The sequence below is a fragment of the Bombus vosnesenskii genome, unplaced genomic scaffold (genome assembly GCF_011952255.1).
Source record: "Bombus vosnesenskii isolate JDL3184/JDL3185 unplaced genomic scaffold, Bvos_JDL3184-5_v1.1 scf7180000013264, whole genome shotgun sequence".
Taxonomy (NCBI): Eukaryota; Metazoa; Arthropoda; class Insecta; order Hymenoptera; family Apidae; genus Bombus; species Bombus vosnesenskii.
In genome coordinates this window covers 2,050,285-2,068,432 of record NW_022882924.1, presented here as the reverse complement: position 1 = coordinate 2,068,432, position 18,148 = coordinate 2,050,285, and the positions used below count along the sequence as shown (strand labels likewise).

Here is an 18,148-nt window from a genome sequence, read left to right as displayed (position 1 = left end):
TCGTCCTTTCTACGCTCACTCTGTTATTCTCGTTTCAAAAAAAGCGTAAGAAATGTTGCGTCGTATAAGCGATTTACGACTGTCTGCGAGAACAACAACCTTACCATAGTATATATGGACCAAAATGGAACGTCCAAGGTGCAGGTTGTTGGTTGAAACAATCTCCATAATAAGAATAAGTAGCAATCGTGGGACGTGGAATGAGAAGGCTATGAAAAGGAACGAATAGGTAGGGTGTGTACGAGCTTACGTTGCTTTACAATCTTCTTCTTTCCCTGGCCGCGTAAAGTAACATGAAACGTTAGTCGGCGGAGGTGATTCGGTGATGTACGGATAAATGTACAAGAATGGACGTAACGACGCGATTCGAAGCAGATGTTGAAGAATGCCAGAGGAAAATCCATAGATCAGCCGGTGACGAGGAATCAATGGAAAAAAGGGAGAGGAGGGGGCAGTAAATAAAATATATCGACACGCAGCCATTCCCGTGTACCGAAAGCAAATTCCCCAGGAGTATTTCCTTGGCTGCCGTATCGGAGACTGCGTGACGTGAATTATTAAAGTCGGATCCACAAGAACGCCGGTTGAAAAAACGAAGAAAGAGAGAAAGAAAAATCCTGCATCTTATCCTAGATATCCTCGATCGAAGATGCACGTACCATCGAAGAAAGGTTTCGCGATCCGTCGGTTTCCCCCCCTGGCCTCAAATACCACCATACGTCTTTTCCAATCGTTGACGTTCTTCTTTTCCTCTTTCGTTTCCGTGATTTGTCGCTGCACATCGACCGTTTAAACAAAATTTGAAAATTAACTATCCCAATTCAATTTTGTAATCGATACGCGCGCTATTTACTCGACGAACGTTAACAAAAGTATATCGCCAAAGATACGAATCTCTTGGCCAGGGCCGAAACACGATTTTTATTTGGTCGTAGGAAAGTAGCTATAGCGAACGATGCAACGACCAAGGCAAGGCCACGTCGAGATACTTGCATGGAAAGGAGCGCGTGCGAGGATGTGTAAACGTCAGACACACCCATGATTTATGACAACCAACGAAACGGTTATGTCGGAATACTTGGGCTCCGAAAATGAAAATGCTCGGATGACGCGCCTGTAAAATTGCCTCGGATGCATTTACTACGTGACGGGAATAGAACCGGTGCACGTTAAGCCCTACCACTTTTTCTATGGAATCCCGTGATACGGCTAGAAAAAACTGCGAATCGACTCTGACATTCCGTAAAGCGGCTCCCAAGTTTCATACTTCTACGCTCTTTTGTCTCGAGAAACGAAGATATTTAAGACCGAAGTAACTTGACGGAGTTTAAAGCGAGGATTTATGCGGAAAGAGCATCTACTTTGACTTTGCGAGCTTGTAGTACTCACTGAGAGATGTAAAAAAATGTGCAATCAAGATAGATCGCGAAGCTGATCGTTTGCCGTTAAAAACGCAAAAAATGTTACATGTGTGATGTGTGTTTCTATTTCGATGGGAAAATGACATTTGCGAATTCGGTGCGATCATGCGTTTACCATTCGCTTCAACCTCGCAACGTTGTTTCTTTATTCGCCACAAAATATGCAAAAGATTCGGACGATTGATCAGACAGTTCCATTTAAATATCGATACGATGAATACGAAATTCGATACATCGAGATGATTGATTCTAAAACCTATGCTGATCGGATATTTTTGGCTTCTCTCAGCAAACGATGCAGAGGTTGGCAAAGTTTTCGACTCGCATTTTCTAACATTCTGTATGCGGTCAGATTACACGAAGACGTTTTGAATTCTCAAAGCTGATATCTTGAAACTGTTTGAATGGCGCAGCTTCTGACAAATGGATAAATCGTGAGGCTGATACTACGTGGCCAGTCAGACCTCTCGACGTGAATCCATCGTGTTTTTGTTCGCGAGATCACCCGAGACTCACCTTCTGCCAGAGATCCACTGAAAATACCTACATTCTCCGGGAATCGAACGAGATTTCCAGCAAAGCCGAGCAATTCAGAGTTGGACGCGTTGGATGGATCAAGAGATCAATGAAACCATGTTTTTGTAAAGAGTGTAACGTGACCGGTTTGAAAGAACAGGAACGATTTAAAAACCTAATATTCGCGCCACTTCATAAATCACGATCTACCACTTTTATATCGAAATACAAAAGACGCAAAAACGACAGCGTTTGTAGCCAGGTTTTCCATTCTTATCGGAAACGTTTTTTACAATCGGTGCCATTAAACTTTAAATATTACAGGTACGACGTAATACTTTCCAGGCTGAAAGAACAACAGCAACGGCGGTTGCAGCGAAATCACCTTAACCCAAACTAATACGTAGTCTCGGCCACAAATTACATTGTATGCGATGGCTTGTCGTTCGGGAAACCACAAAAGTTTGCGAGGCATCAAAGAAGAAAATGTGTCAAAAACAAGCAAAGAGAGAGAGAGAGAGGCGTGGTGTATTTTTAAATCCAATTAGCTCGTTAACGTCGTAATACAACTTCGACCATGTACGGAACGACGAAGCTCTGTCTTCTGGCGGAGGTAGAGCGAGCCTTTTCGAGAGAGAAAAAGCAATCTTCCCAAAGAGCGACGCGTTCCTTAAGCAACTTCGCTCTCGTCGTGTGTAATGGAGGAAGCATAATGTCTCCATCAACGATTTCCCATTATGTTTGTCGCGGCTGCTTCTTCTCCACTCTCGTTTTTTCTTCCCTCGAGTTCCCATGCTCCGCGAAACGTGCAACGAAAGCGGAAGAAAACGCACCTTCGTCGTGGAATAAACATTCCTATTTGCCTGGCAACGAGTGCTCTTGCGTCTCGAAATGCGTAGTCATCGTCGACCAAAGGGTTTCGATAGAGAACGGAATTACAATCAAGATGGTTTAACAACTAATTTAAGAAAACTATTTCAAAGGAAAAATTCAAACTTGCGAACAGAGATACCGCGTTCTTTGATTCCGTATTCGCTTAAAACATTGATAGAGCAAATGTTTTATAGGCGTCTAACGTTTGACGTATTTATGTAATTCTGTGTAGCTTAATGAATTTCGAAAGCAAAGCGCTAAAGCAGTAGCTGAAACCAAAGGGATTAGATCTTCAACTTGATCCCTCGACGATCTATTAATCTTCACTCTTAACACTTTCTCGTACACCGTCTCCGGTAGATCGACTTTAACACGCGAAGCTGAAATTCTGCTATATCACACAACAGGAATAAATCACGTTAAAGGAATCTGATAAGAGTAAATTGAACAAGGGCGTAAACAGACACAAGTTTATAAACAAACAAGGCGAATACGTAAATAAACAACTCGCGAAAGCGAACAAATCGCGAGACTTGGAACCGACTAACCATGTGTCTCGAATAATTGACAATTTACAATTAACGTTCTGTATCGAATAACAAAACTGCCTGCTTGAAAATCAAAGAGCTCTTCTCTCGTTACCTGAGAGCCCGAGGCGAAAGGGTGTCAGCGGCTGAAACGTTCCGGACATACTTCATCCTCTGAGAGGAAGCGAAACACAGCTGGCAAGCTCTGCCGTTCCCCCATTAATTGACATAATTAAGCAATTAGGCGAGAAGCCGGGACGCGTACTGATACTTTAGTCGCAATAAGTTACCTAAAGTACGTATAATTTGGGAGATATGCAACGCTCTTAAGTCGCCATAGATTCGGGGTAATTGCGAAGTGGCGAGACGACCAAAGTGGTGTGGTAGCCGTCCCTTATACGTGCAAGTTTTGTCCAGAAAAGTACGTGAACCACTTCTACACGAACGAGAGAAACAGTATTTGTAGCAGGAAGGATAAACCGTAAGTGAAACTTATGGAAAGTACACGTGGACCGAGGTTCGACTCTGAATCTTAAAAAGCTTACGAAAGAAACGAGCAATTAAACAGGTCTACCGATCGAAGAACATCGATATCGCGCTTCGAGCGAGAATAAGATATTTTCCTACCGTTTGCAACTCGTGTTTACGCCTTCCACGTGGTTAAACGTCGTTGTTTCGAACAGCGAAAATACTTCGTCTACGTTGAAGGGAGAGGAATAGCGTCGAACTTTGTGGATGGGCAAATTATCTTATAGCGTTTGCCACTCCGTTTTCTATTCTTTTCTTTTGCTCGTTTGCGTTTGATTTGCCACCAGAATAAAGATTACAATTATTATGATCGAAAAGGCTGGACAAACACTCGGTTAATCAGGATAGTGGACAAGACAATAACGGACAAATGGGTATCGATGGCGAGTGGACGTGTTTACTCGGTATCAATCGCTTCTGTATATTTACTTGGAAAATACAACATCGTGTATATGCCATATTCTACTTCGTACAGCTTTATTACCAACTATATCTTGTGTTTTTCTAAGCGTGTGATTTTTGCAAGGTTTTTATACGATGTGCCATTTATCACGCGAAATATCTTTCAACGAATCATAGGGGAGGCTATAAAAGTTAGGTCAATCGTACTTTTCCACTCGGTGAGTCGTCAAAATTGAATAACCCTTGGCTCGCGAAGCGAATGGGTACTTTCCAAGAAGCAGAGCCTCGCTTCATCGACTCTATTATGAAACATCATCCGTATAAAGAGAATGCCAAGTTCTGACTTCCTCGCAACAGGTTGCGGTTTTCGCCTATCAACGCGCCTAGCGTCTCATTTTCGGAAAATAAAATACATCGGCTCTTTCGGGTATATTAGTACAATTTCTTCTACCTTTGTTTCACGACTGTTTTTTTTTTTTTTCAGCATCTGCCTACAGTCAACGTAAATATTGCAACTATACAATATATAAGTATTTTTAGGAAGCTGATAATCTTTCTTTTGAACTGTAAAAAACAAAAAAACGGGGGACAAAAGGTTGTTTGCACTAACGTTAAAACATTTTTTACCCTCTACCGGACGGACTAAGGCGTTGAACCGGAATTAAGCAAACACAGAAGCAACAAAATTTTAACGAACCAACGTGAAAATGACCGGAGCAGTTTCATCGGCAGATTTGATGAAAAAATATCGAAAAATCAAATCGGAAAATTGGCTTTGACACCGGAGGCTGCACGTTACGCAACCGTAAAATTCCCTGAAATATTCTTTCGCGTTGTAATGCTAAAAATCCAGAACGTTTGTAATGGGCATGCGTCGACTACGTAACGCGACAAGAATAGGGTGCGTTATTGGCACGGTTTATAGCCAGAGGGATGCGTGCACAGTACACGTGTATTCGTCCTATCGTGGTGCACACGTGGTGAACACACGCGTACACAGAAACGCTGTCGGCTTTGAAGTGGCTCTTGCCTTCATTCCTGGGGTACAAGTCGGTTGCTATCTCGCACACCGTCCTATCGCCATGGTCGACGGATGTGTGTCCCAAAAGCCGCACGCAGGAATGCAATGCCGAGAGGCTTCCGAACCGACCTCGAGAACGCACCGTCCGTGCTGCATTATCGTCAACCGAAAACGATCCGACCAACTGTTAACGCGCTTGTATAATTGTTGTTAATATATCCGCGATTTTCCATATACCGTATGAAGCAGCTCGAATATGTAGGAATCTGTTTATGCAAATGGAATGGTTACGCCCAGTGAATCCCGTACACAGTGAATTTTGATAAATACACGGATGTGAATATCGACGTTGTTGTTATTTCTCTTTCACGGATTTGGAGGCTGCGTGAATTGGAAATTGCAGTTGCAAATATAATAAAGTAAAGGTCGCGGGCGGAAACAGCGTGATAGACACGTTTCTATTGATTTTCCGAATTTAACGAACCGTACGATTAAACGGCAGAGCTTAATACGACGTTTAATGTAACAAAAAAAAGCAACTAGTTTCGAAGCTGTGGATCTCTTGATAAAAATATCTGGAAAGTAAGTTGAAAAGTTTCAAGAGATGGAAAAAGACGCGTTCCGCTTCATCGAACGATTTTGTTAATACGACATTGACTGACAGCGGAACGATCTCTAAATGTGTTTCTCTGCAAAAATTAGGTAACGCGACCTTCTTTTCCTGTAATCTTGAAAATATTATGCCAACGATATAAATATTTCAAATCGCTGGTAATTTGAAATTGGCAGAGTTCTACTCTCGGTTCTAAAATGTCAGACGTTTTATTTAATTTTAGAATCATCTAATTGATATCTCTTCTTCTACGTATAATCATGAATCGAGCTCGTGTTATAATTATTTTGCACAAAGAACAGAAACTATATTCGCTATTCGATAGGAAATATTTGAGGCAAACGATCGCGAGTCGCTTTACATTCTTACAACACTCAGTCCCGGAGACGATTTCACACCTGGAGTTAATTTGCCTTCCGGTTTCGCCAGACCCGAATCTGCCACCCTATCCAGTTAATAGAATGGTTTAATTAACGACACGGAAGAATTTAATTCCGCAAGCGAGAGTTTTGGCAACAATGCCGAAGGAGATCAGGTATTCGATCGAGCGACGCCAGTTTCGCGACACGGTTCAAGACAATTCGTGGAATTTCCCTCAAAGAAAGTTGCATCGTCGACTGTACGTAACTGTCGGGATAAAAGCGGGGACAATGGCTTATCTCGAGACATTTTCTATCGTTTTTCGTCTCCCTCTGGTGCGTTACTCGTCGATAGTCGCGAAAGTATCGGCGACGAATACGAAATCCGCCGGAAAAAGAATCAACGCCACGTATATATCAGCCGATTGCATTCATCCACGTACATCTGTCTGAGAAATAAACTGGTACGCGATATGAGAATCTGAACGACCATTGTACTTTAAGACGAAGCGATACTTTCTGGCTGAAACGCTAGCTTCGATGCACTTTGGAGTCTTCGAAAAGATTCCACGGTAATTTTACGCGCAGATAGAAAACGTTTACGTAAAGTAGAAGGGAACTCTGAATGTTTCATGAAGTCGTTTTTGCACGGTTAACTTTTGACGATAACATCGGACGTTCCTCGCGTATTTCTTTTCTCCGAGAAACGAGAGCACGACGTTTAATAAATTTCAAGTGGAATCTTCGCTAATCGCAGATATCGTATTTGCTTTATAATCGAATACTCGCAACGTCGAATGGTAATGTAAATCGGTGCATCAACAATGGAATATTTTCGATTTACTTTTAATTGCAAAGAGATCTTAATATCCGATTTGTTCCTCTATCCAATTTCCTACCTACGAGAAACGAGACGCACGTGATTAGTGGTTCGACGTATAATATAAAAAGTTAGGAGCGCGTTTCTACGTAGAAACAAAATAGAAGAAGGGCCGGAACGATTCGAGCGTATAATACAGGGGATGCATAGAAGAAACGGCGGTGAAACGCGAGAGCGTTAGCATGTCAGTGTTTCGTGCTGGTAATTAAAGACTGCGAGGGAACAGCAGCACTTCGGACTAGGTGGGCATTTGCCGCGGTTTGATAACGTGACCGTTATGAAAAATCTGCTGTGGAGAGGTTGGCCGAAATGCGGCCGCCTTTCGATATACCCGAGGTTGCCGTGTCGAGCCACTTCAGCATCGGTTCAATCTCGAGGAGGCACGTGCACGCCAGCCAAGACGGAAAACCAGACATCGGGCTGCTACCCGTAAACCGACAGCTTGCGAGTACGAGCGATTTTTAGATCGATAAAACGGCCAGCTTTTTATTTTTCTATGTACCGCCGAACGATAAACTTGGCCAACTTTGGACGCACAATTTTTCTTCCTAGTATATACGTTCCGATCAAGTTAAAGAGAGAGGAATTACAAGTTTTCACCTCGATGTCGCAAGTTCCATACGAAGTAGAGTTTTTACAAGGATATGAAGTAGCGTCACGACACCGAATATTCTTTTTTTCCTGTCCATTCAAATTGTACTAAATTGTCCTATTATTATTGCACGATCGGTGTTGTATACTTTATATCGAGGAATAAGAATTTCTTCGATCTCTACCGTATTATTCATCGACGTCGTGGAATTATTAATGCAATTGGACGAAAAATTCACCGATTCCATGAAAACGACGTATACGATTGCCATACTGCGGATGTTCGCGCGTATATACAAAACTTGAAGATGCAAGAACGTATCATCGAAAAAGATAAAAAAATAATATGTTTCAAGCGAAAGAAAGAAAAGACGCCGGATTCGTTAGTACTTTCTTATATCTACGAAAGACACGAATTTGCGTCAACATCCATGATTCTGATGATCACGCGAAACCAAGACATTTAATAGCGTGAAATACGGTAAAGGGGGGCGCAGGTGCGATTAATAAGAATGCTGGAGGAGAAGCGTAGCTTGCGACGCATAACGCAAGAGACGGGAACCAACTGGTTGATAACCCTTTCTTCCCTATTTCACGCAGAGTGGGCGGCCTGCTGAAAACAATGGACGAAAGAATCGTCTGGCTATAATGCACGGGCGCAGTACCAGACGGGACTGACAAGTACCGGCACGCTAATATAGAAGGAACAATGCGACATCGGCGGGAGAGAGAGTTTTCCAGGGCTCTTGAAACAATTAACGGCATCGCCGTTAATCTCCGCGCTCGACCCTCTATTGCGTCAATCCGCGCCAGATTCGCGGGCATTTAAAAAGTTTCCAAATCAATCGGATCCCTCGCCTCGCCCCAAACGGTTAGCCGAGCTAATTTCCAATCCACCCAGATAGACCAAAGAGTCGTCAATTAACGGCTGGAATTACCGTTGAGAAAATATTAGGCAGTGGATGCTTGTCGAGTGATCGAGAATCGACTACCAGCGTTACGGTATGGAAAACGCACGTGAAACGATCCGAAGAACTCGCACCGTTAGATCAGCACGCTCGATGCCGCGTAGAAAGTCGATTGCGTGTGAGATCTTTAAGAATCGAGGAATCGTCGGAGTTTAAAGATCTTGAGAAAATGAAACCGCGTCAATGCTTTGCCATTGATCGCTTCCAGCACTGTTATTATATGACTGTGATTACTATGATTATATAAATTTATTTATTTATTTACCGATTGCCCCGTACAGTTATATCGTTTAATTTAAGGATATAATCCCAGAAGCAGGAATATAATCATTTTCTGAGCATTCGTTTTCACTGGATCATTAGACTCGCAAATTGCTGGTCTTTTCAATGCATTCGTAAATCGTTTCGCTTCGATAGAGCTCCATCGAACATAGAAATTATTTGCCTCGCTTTCAAGTGCCGATTAAATTTAAAAAAAAGAAGAAACTGAAATCTCGTAAACGCGACGGTAGCCGACCAAAGCGAAGGCAAAGAACGACCGTCAAAGTGTTAAACGAGAGTAAATTATTTTACTTTATTTTATATTTCACGAGTAAGAGCTGTCTATAAGCTAATATTCCTACTATATCATTAGAACGATGTTCGGATATCCGATCGCTTATTACGGAATCAAGTTGCAGGTAGAAGAAAAGACAAATTGACGATTTCATAAGAACATCGCTGACAGAGGAGAAATCCTTTGCACGCGATCCGTTCAATCGGATGTAAGAAACGATTGAAAAGAACGGCTTGGAGCAAGATACTTCGTATAATAAGTAGCTGTCCCGTGGAACAGATGGTTCAATTTATTACAGACTTTGGTCGAACAATCAAGGCCGATAATTAAACTTCTGAAATTTGCCGGGGCCTGAAAAGTGCTTGGCAAGCAGTAACCGTGCACCCTTATCAATTGCGACGACAAAAACTTATTAAGGTCGTTGGCTATCGATACGAATATCGATCTTCCGCGATGACGATATTCCCATTACCAATCTCGTCCTACGTTCGTTTCACGATTTAACTGGTAATAAATTATCACCTGTCCTAACGAATAGCGCTCGTAATTCGAAATACTTGGCAATTGTAAGCTGTGAATAACCGCGTAACGGGAATTAGGTTGGAGCGTGTGGAATTAAATGGAAACGCGAAATAAAAGTTTCTGAAAGCTGAAACGGGTTGAAATAGGGGAAAAGAGAATGAGCTTACCTTTGCCGTGCACTTGCTGTCTATTGGTGTCCGCACGCAGCGCTTCCGCGGTGTGCACCAGCTCGTCCAGCTGCGGCTTTTTCTGTCCCAGCTCTCGTAGGACATCCTGCGCAAGCAAACCAGACATCCGTGGATTAATATCGCCCTTAAACGTTATATATAAACATAAACGTTATAAATAAAGCAGCATTGTTTCCTCAGTGTTATTTACTTCTTCAGCGACCTACGAATTTCTGAAATTTTCCCCATTTTCCAAGGGGAACCGGATTAAAGATAAAACGTAAAATTCGACGATGAGCTGTTAAAATCGTCGACAAGTCGGATCGCAACGACAGGTTCGAATTTTTACTTTATGAAACGTTTTTTCGGACTTTTATCCAGGAAGGAGAAAAAATATTCAGAAATATCGGCGAAGCGAGAACGTTTCCATCAAACGTTCCGCGAAAGCTTCGGGTCGATCACCTGTTTCTGCCTCTTCGTTGTAGCTGCTTTCTGCTACACGGGCCTATCGATCGGTCGTAGACATCCTAGAAACCGAGCTACCATTTTCGCTGTCCATTGTTACAAGCACAGGAGCGCCGGCTTTTTGAAAACCTAATTAGCATATTGCGAACGAAACGCGTATTATTACCCGGCCCTGTCATCCCGTGTAATTATGCCGCGTAATAAAATCACGCGAAACGACAACTAATTAAAACTTGTCGCTTTATATTCGATGAAAGATACAAATGCAGATGACTTACTCGCATCGTTGTTACTTCTCGATGCGAAAGAGTAAACATCGAGCAATAACGAACGAACGTCAAACCTTTCGAACAGAAAACGTGACCAGAATCGGGTATATTTTAAGATAATTAAAAATATAAATTAACGTAATGGCATCGAACGGCGACGCAAGAGACATTTTCTCGCGAATGTGAATAAAAGTAGCGTACGATAAAAAATAAATAGATTCGTCTGAGAAATCGTAGATAACGTAAAAAGTATAGCTTTAAGATAAAAATGTTACTAATCGCGATGTTCGTTACTCCAAGCAAATTTTCTCTAGCGTGATAAAGCTAGACAACAATCTCTGAATAAAATATGCAAACAGGCGTGTACGCTGGAAGGAGCTACGAAAAGCTCAGAGCTCTTTCCTGTACCTTACGCGTAACAAGAACCGAAGAAATTCGCCTTTGTGATTTTCTAGTACACCGTGCGTCAGCTTCGATCAATGTATGTACGTACTTATTTGCCGTTGACAGGTACGATATTCTCGTCACTCGCGTTCAACGTTCGCGTTCTATTAAACGTCTCGTTCATCAAAAGAATATGAAAGAGGAATTAAGGAAGAAGAAAGGTAAAACAGAGTGCGAATGTTCGAAGAAGAAAGTCACGGTGGCGTGCGGTGGCATATTCAAAGGAAAATGTTTATCGAACCAGAGGTGTTCTGCGGATTACGAAAACAATAACCGTGTTAAGTCTTGCTAATCTGCACCAGACCGAGATAAAAGGACAAGCCGAACGACTGGCTGCCTCGCGCTTCACTACACCGAATTCTAATCCTGTTCTCGCGTTCTCGCCTAACGATCAAATTAATTTTCCTATGGTCGACTAACCGTGAAACGTTCAAACTCCCTCCGTTCCGCGAAAAGGGAACGCTGTTCATTTAACGTCATTACGTTTCCTTCCGTTGGTAACGGTGAACTGCACGATGAGAGTGGAATTCGGATGAATTATGGACCGATTACCAGCCATGGAAAAGCAGGAATTCAAATTATTCATTCGCCTCGTTAGCGAATCTCTTAGCTCGACCAGGTTGAAACAACACCGCGTGCGCGTACTGTATGGCGTGGTGTATCGTAAAATTTAGTTATAAAATCAACGAAGGGAACGATTTAGACGACGATCGATATATCGAATATCTTAATAGTCCACGAGGAGAGCGCTTTTTATTATCGGACAGGCTCGTCCAATTTCGCTCGATGCTGAACCGACTCTTTGCTGGCTACGTGTCGTCGAATTAACCAGATCGGCCTGGATTACTCGGTTAATCTTGGTAATCCGTTTTCTTTCTTTTCGTCGATAGACGATTCTCTTTTTCAACTTCCTATCGAGCCGAATAGTCAAATTATCCAACGTGCTCTTTGATGGATTACGAGTCAGGATTTTATACGAAACAGATGCATTTTGTTGATAATTTATTTATCGGAGAGTACGAGTTAAATTGTAACTCGATCGCCAATATAATCGAAATCGATTTCTTCGTTAACTTTCAGTTCCGTGATCGTAATAATCTCTGACTAAAGCATCCGATTAATCGATCTTCTTTAAGGATATTCTTTAAGGAGATCGATCGTTCGTTTTTAATCCGAGCATCGTGCAACCACACACAAACGAAGTTATTTATAAGCCTCGCGTGTAATCGATCGTGCGTTACTTCCGTGTCACTGGCGGCATGGAAAACTCGCCGGTATACGGAGAAAGCGAGGCTCAAGAAAGCTCGACGGGACTACGAAAATATGGAAACCACCAGACGTCCAGTATAATGTATGGTGATGCATCGCGTCGTTATGTAGATACAAAGTTAAAGACGAGAGTGCTCCCCATAGACGTTGGATAATGGCGACTTCGTCATGCGTGAAACGAACTGTACTAATACCAGGTGAAAATGCGACGCAATTTATGGGTCGAGTGGCGCGAAGAGAGCGATGACAAGGACACGTGCACAGTCGAACTTTACGCGGACGTACTTTGCCCGCGTTACGAAACAACGCTGTTGTTATTCCGACATACCGCGATGACGGTGAGTACACGGTCATTTTCTATGTATCGCAGTGTTACACAATGCAGTTGAATCAATGAATCATGTGTTTCCTCATTCAGTTCATTCATAAATCCTTAGGTCGTGGTATTATCGAGAATTTCAATTCGCGATCTCTAGAGTTTTGAGGTTCTGAAATTTCCGAATTCTTCGCGAGTTCTCCAATATTCTAGAGTTTCCCGACTCGCAATTTTTTTAATTTCAGAGTTATCGAATCCCCGATTTTTAGAGCGTTCTTAGAATCGGCCGAATGTAAATTTTTATAGTCGTCGAGTTCTCAATTTCTAGGTCTCTGGAATTCTCCAGTTCCGAGTTTTTTATTTTTCACGGAATAACGCATACTCGAACGAACGTGGGAAAACTTTGACGGTGTGTTACACCGTTCTGTACTCGCGTCGAGTACTCTTGGCGAGGTGTATCGCATTTGTCATTCTAGTCCACGTTAATCATCTTTAATACCCGTCACACGATCCTTCGTCCCATTTCGATATTCTTCGATGCTTCTCCGAACGAAAGAGATATCGTGGACGTTGGATCGAAAGGGTAACCATAGTTTGATCGAACGCTACGTTCCAATTCGTTGAAAAGGCAGCGGGCAGTAGGTTGTCACATTCTCGTCTGCCAGTGGTAACAAATGGAAAACCCGTAGGATTTGATCCGTTGAAACAGGAGTCGCGGGAATTTCAATAGATACCCGGTGGCCTCGAACATTCTGAATGTTATCGTTCACGCTGGAAAAGTGATATTCACAGCACCTCCTGTCGCGTCCATTTTAATCCGCTCAGTCAACGGACTGGCTGCACTTCCAGCTACGCTTTTTTCTGTATTTTATTCACCTCTCCCCCCCCCCCTCTCTCTCTCTCTCTCTTCTCTCTCTTTCCATTTCCTGCGTTTGTTTAGCGGTGCACGTTACGAACGAGGCGCAACACGAATGTAATCTTAACTAATGTTCGCGAAACGAGAAGAAAAAAGGAAACGAGGAAAGAGGAAAAAATATAATACGCTTGTCCGGCATCAACGAGTCCGTCTCGACTCTCGAGTTCGCCCTCGTGTTCCTCGTTTCTTCTTAAAAGAAGAGAATTATCGTTCATCCTTGACACGGTTAGTTCCCTTTTTACGTAGCGTTATTACGCCATTAAGTTGATACACGTGTGAAAAGTCAGCGGGTTCAGACACACGCGTAATTGCATTTCCCTGGGCCGTCCTTGGCGCACAACAGGCAGCATGCAGCTCCAGATAAGTCTCGAGTAATTAACGCGCGTCGCCGACGTGGCTAAATCGTAGGAAATTTCGCTTTGAAACGAGAACGCACCGCGCCAATACGCTGATAAGACGCGAGTCGACGCGCGATAACGTTTGACGAACAGTTACAAACCGCGTTTCAAAACGCGTACCACCGTTCGCTCGTTCCCTTTAATATCTAACCGCCGTAATCTGCTTGTCCGACTATACAAATGAAAATTGACACTGTCTCGGTTTTGCCAACGCAAACGCTATTCGTTGATTTCGCGGCCCTCGCCAAGTCCTTCGTCCGTCAGAAATGTGTATCCTGCATCGATTTTCTAATGTTCGCTTCCATATTCGTTCTTTCGTTATAGCTTACTCTCGCCATCCAGAGCGCTCTGTTATCGTTTCATCTCTCGGTACCTTCGCCAACCCGCTGTCGACTACAGTTTCCGAGCGCATACTTTCCTTCGAAACAACGCGAAACTAGATCGACATTATTTTCTCCGTTGCAGAGGCTAAATAAAGCAGGCTACGCCAAAGTACGTCGCATCGACCAGGTAACAACGATCTCCTAACGATTCTCTCTGGCAAACTCGAGTTCCGCTCGAATAATCACGCTGGGCAAAGCCGACGTACACGTCTTTTCCTCGAATCCAATTAAACGGTAATTGAAAGGAGGGAATGGGTGGAAGAGGATGCTGTCTTATCGCAAGAAGAGCCGTACTTTTATTCTCTCTTTCCGCGCAAAGAATACTCCTCGTCCAACGGACGTAAGACAAATGATCGGTTAAAGTCGCCCTAGTCGCCTCGAATAACTTTCCCAGCTATGAAATATTCCCTCATAAGCGACGCGTCCTACGCCTACCTTCCTAATACCGTCCATTACCAATGTTGCGAGGTCTGAATAACCGTCGCAAAGTATGGAAACTTACTCGATCAGTTGGTGCATTATTCAGCGCAACGCTCTCGAAAACATATATACGGTGCCCCTTGATTTCTTATGCCAGGTACAAACCGGGGCACAGTGTCACGCGTGAAAAATATCGGCAAGCAATATCGCCTAACGTTTGTTCGTGACCGACGCTTGATGAAAGCAATGTGGCATCTCAATGGGAAGTGGAACAAGGACGACGTGGGAAACGTAGAACAAGCACGGCGGAAACCGTCGGTTTAATCGTATGGCTGCTCTACTGGACGAGAAACAGCCGCTCAGAGGACGCGACTTCTACCGACAAATGCTCCTTTCTTCCACGCGTGATAATTTAAGGTTTGCAGGCGGAATGTTCTAATTAAAATAGAGAAATGTCGTGGACAGGATAGGTTATCGTGGCATAAAACGATTTGAACGAGTTTTCAGTCCTTGAACAAACCAATACCAGAAGTGGAAAATTGATTCGGCATTAAAAAGACAAATATAGTTTAGTATATAGAATATTTTACTATATAATAACAAATTCAGCCTGAGTTTTACGTAGGCGATGACCAGAGTCTTAACGCGTTACGAATTTTGCGTTTAGTTGCTCTCGCAATATTTTTAATCTCGCGATGTAATTAATGGTCTCGCGATGAACACGATTGCACGATGAAATCAAAGTTATCGATCGATCGATCGTCTTTGTATTCGGAGACTATTATTTGTACAAATTATTTTAAGCGTGCTATCTGTGTTTTATCGGACTATCTTGGTCTGTCTAGAAAAACATTTGACGATAGTCATTCCAGAATCACGAATCAGCAAATGACGCAACGCAGCAGATGACACGCAAAACTGTCAGAGAAAATTGAAATAGCGTAGTATACGAGGACTTTTTTCGTTGTTCCGTATAAATTATGCGAACATCGTGAACAGCGAACTTGGCCAACGTCGATCGATCATCGCACCGGCGTGACGGCTCATTTTTAATAAAAAGAGTAACCATCGTAGACCTGCATTCCGTACCGCAAGCGAAGAAGGGACGATGTCGACGTTGTACGCGTTAGTCTCGTTAATGGAAACGGCAGTGAAGCAACAGAGGAGGAACAGCCGTCGCGTACAGTCTTGTCAGCGAAAACCGGACTTAACGATATTAACAAACACCGTTCTGATCTCTGTGAATCTCGTGGAAAGCCCTGGTGGTGTCCTTCCGTCGACAAAGTCCTGCCGTGGCAGAAATCCGTGTACGATTACGGAGAGAACAGTCGATATGCACGCCAGCCGAGGTCACGGCCCATAATTCACCCGAGTCGATTAAATAAAACGTCGCGTCACAAATTTCACAGGTCGTAAAGATAATTCATAAACGTGCCTTGGCTGGCTATAAACGATCACCGTTTCGCTCGCAATTTACGGCCAGCAATTGCCGTAGCAGGCTTCTTTTATCAAATTTTGTTTAATCCTGAAACGCGTCCACACGAATATTCACAGCGTAAGGTAGCAGAAATTTACGCGGATGACGAGCGATCGAGAATCGAGCGAAAAATCTGTGTTGTGCGAGAAAAAAAAAGGAGAAAAGAAAGAAAACACGTCTTTGTCACGATCTAAGCATAAGACTGTCGAGAAAAAGAGAAAGAAAATTTCGAGAGCTATATTTCGGCGTTATTTTATCGTTAGATACACTGCCTGTCGTATTGCCTTACATTCTCGATCGAAATTCTCAAGCAAAAGCTCGAACATCGTAGTTTCTTCTTCTTTCTTCCGACTATCAAAATCTTCTAGGTGTAGAGAGATTACATTCCGATCAACCTTGAATCCCGTTACATCGTTTAACCCATAAAAAGAATTGCTACAAGCGAGCAGCCAGTAAGCGCGCCAGCAGGGAGGGCTCAACAGCTTACGGATTGATCGATAATTAATGCGGCCCGAGCGTGAATTACCGTCGCCAGGAGGGGAAACGTACTAGTCGGCCTGTTTCTCTTGCAGTTTCCCTTCCTAGCGGAACTAACGATCGCAAAGTTGCGAGAATAACGAGACGTGGCTTTGAACGTGGCGTAAGAAAGTTACGTTGTGGAGGAGGATACGACGAGGCCGAAAAACCAGCAACACTCGTCTACGTAGACTTTTACGGTCAACGAACGAAGGAGAAGAACGAGGGAGAGAACATGCGAGCGTGAAGGGTAGAAGCCAGGTTGTGAGAAAGAGGCAGAAAGAAAACGAGAAGTTGAGGTGGAAATAAAGAACGTGAAGAGAGAGGGGGGCGGGGCAGGCGAAAGAAAGAGGAATTACGGTGTAACAAAGAGGATATCCTTCTAACCCGGAGCTAACGTCTACAACGGGGAAGGGAGAAAAAAAACTCGGTGTAACCGGCATGGTTTTTGGTAAGAAGATTTTCACTGACGTCGTTAATTTTCTTTTCTATTTTTCCGGTAAAGCGGTTCGCCGAGGCTCCGTTAGAAAAGAGGGTAACGTCAAAGAGTGGTCCGGGGAACGATGTTATTGCATTGCGGCCAGTAAAGAAGCGAACGAAGCACCAACGAGGAAAGAGGGAAAAAACGAAATTATCGGGCAACGGGATTCGTGGCCGTAGGATTTATCCCGGGAGAACGCGACCTCGGGCCAGGGACGCGTTCCCCGAGTTCCTTCTCGGACAATATTCGCGCGAAATTCGTTTTACCCGCATCAAAGAAAACGCTGCCCTCGTTTCCGCGATAGATTCGACTTAAAACGAAACCGTCTCCGCTTTGAAGATTTGGCTTGTCGATCGTCCGACCTGCAACCTGCGAAGATTAGAAGGAACCAGGCAAAAACGAGACGTGGAAGAACGACGTTCGCTAAGTTGGAATACGCGTTTTAACGCGTAGAATTTTACGCATTGGTTTACATAGTAGATCCTTACGTCTCTCGACTTTCGTATCACGTTGATAGAATGTCGTCTGTTCGACGTATGCGGTTCTAACGCAAAGTTAGTTACTTAGTTCGTAGAACCAGCTGAGTGTGTATTTAGCGAGTAAAATGCGTTTCAATGTTCGCCAACGCAAACCTTTCTTTTAAACTCGTTAAAGGTAATAAACGAAATTAGAAAACCGAAGAACAACCCTCTTGAAACTTCGCGCGATTACGGGGCAATGCCTGGAAACGGGAAACGCGATTTTTTAATTGCATTCATTCCTGGGGACTGAAGTAAACGACGGTCCTGAAACAAGAGAAAACAGCTGCCACTTTACGAATCGCTGGTTGATATTAAGCTCTGTAATTCTC

The 18,148-nt window shown here is 43.3% G+C and overlaps 1 protein-coding gene across 10 annotated transcripts in view; it reads right to left on the bottom strand.

Moving 5' to 3' along the window:
* The window catches only part of LOC117238618 (dystrophin, isoforms A/C/F/G/H), a 438,274-nt gene that overhangs the window by 328,917 nt on the left and 91,209 nt on the right, over positions 1 to 18,148 (bottom strand). For all 10 annotated transcript variants that reach the window (XM_033503734.1, XM_033503710.1, XM_033503654.1 and 7 more), the window contains one exon: positions 9,945 to 10,050. In XM_033503734.1, coding sequence (XP_033359625.1) covers positions 9,945 to 10,050 — 106 coding nt within the window. The remainder of the gene's footprint in view (positions 1 to 9,944; positions 10,051 to 18,148) is intronic.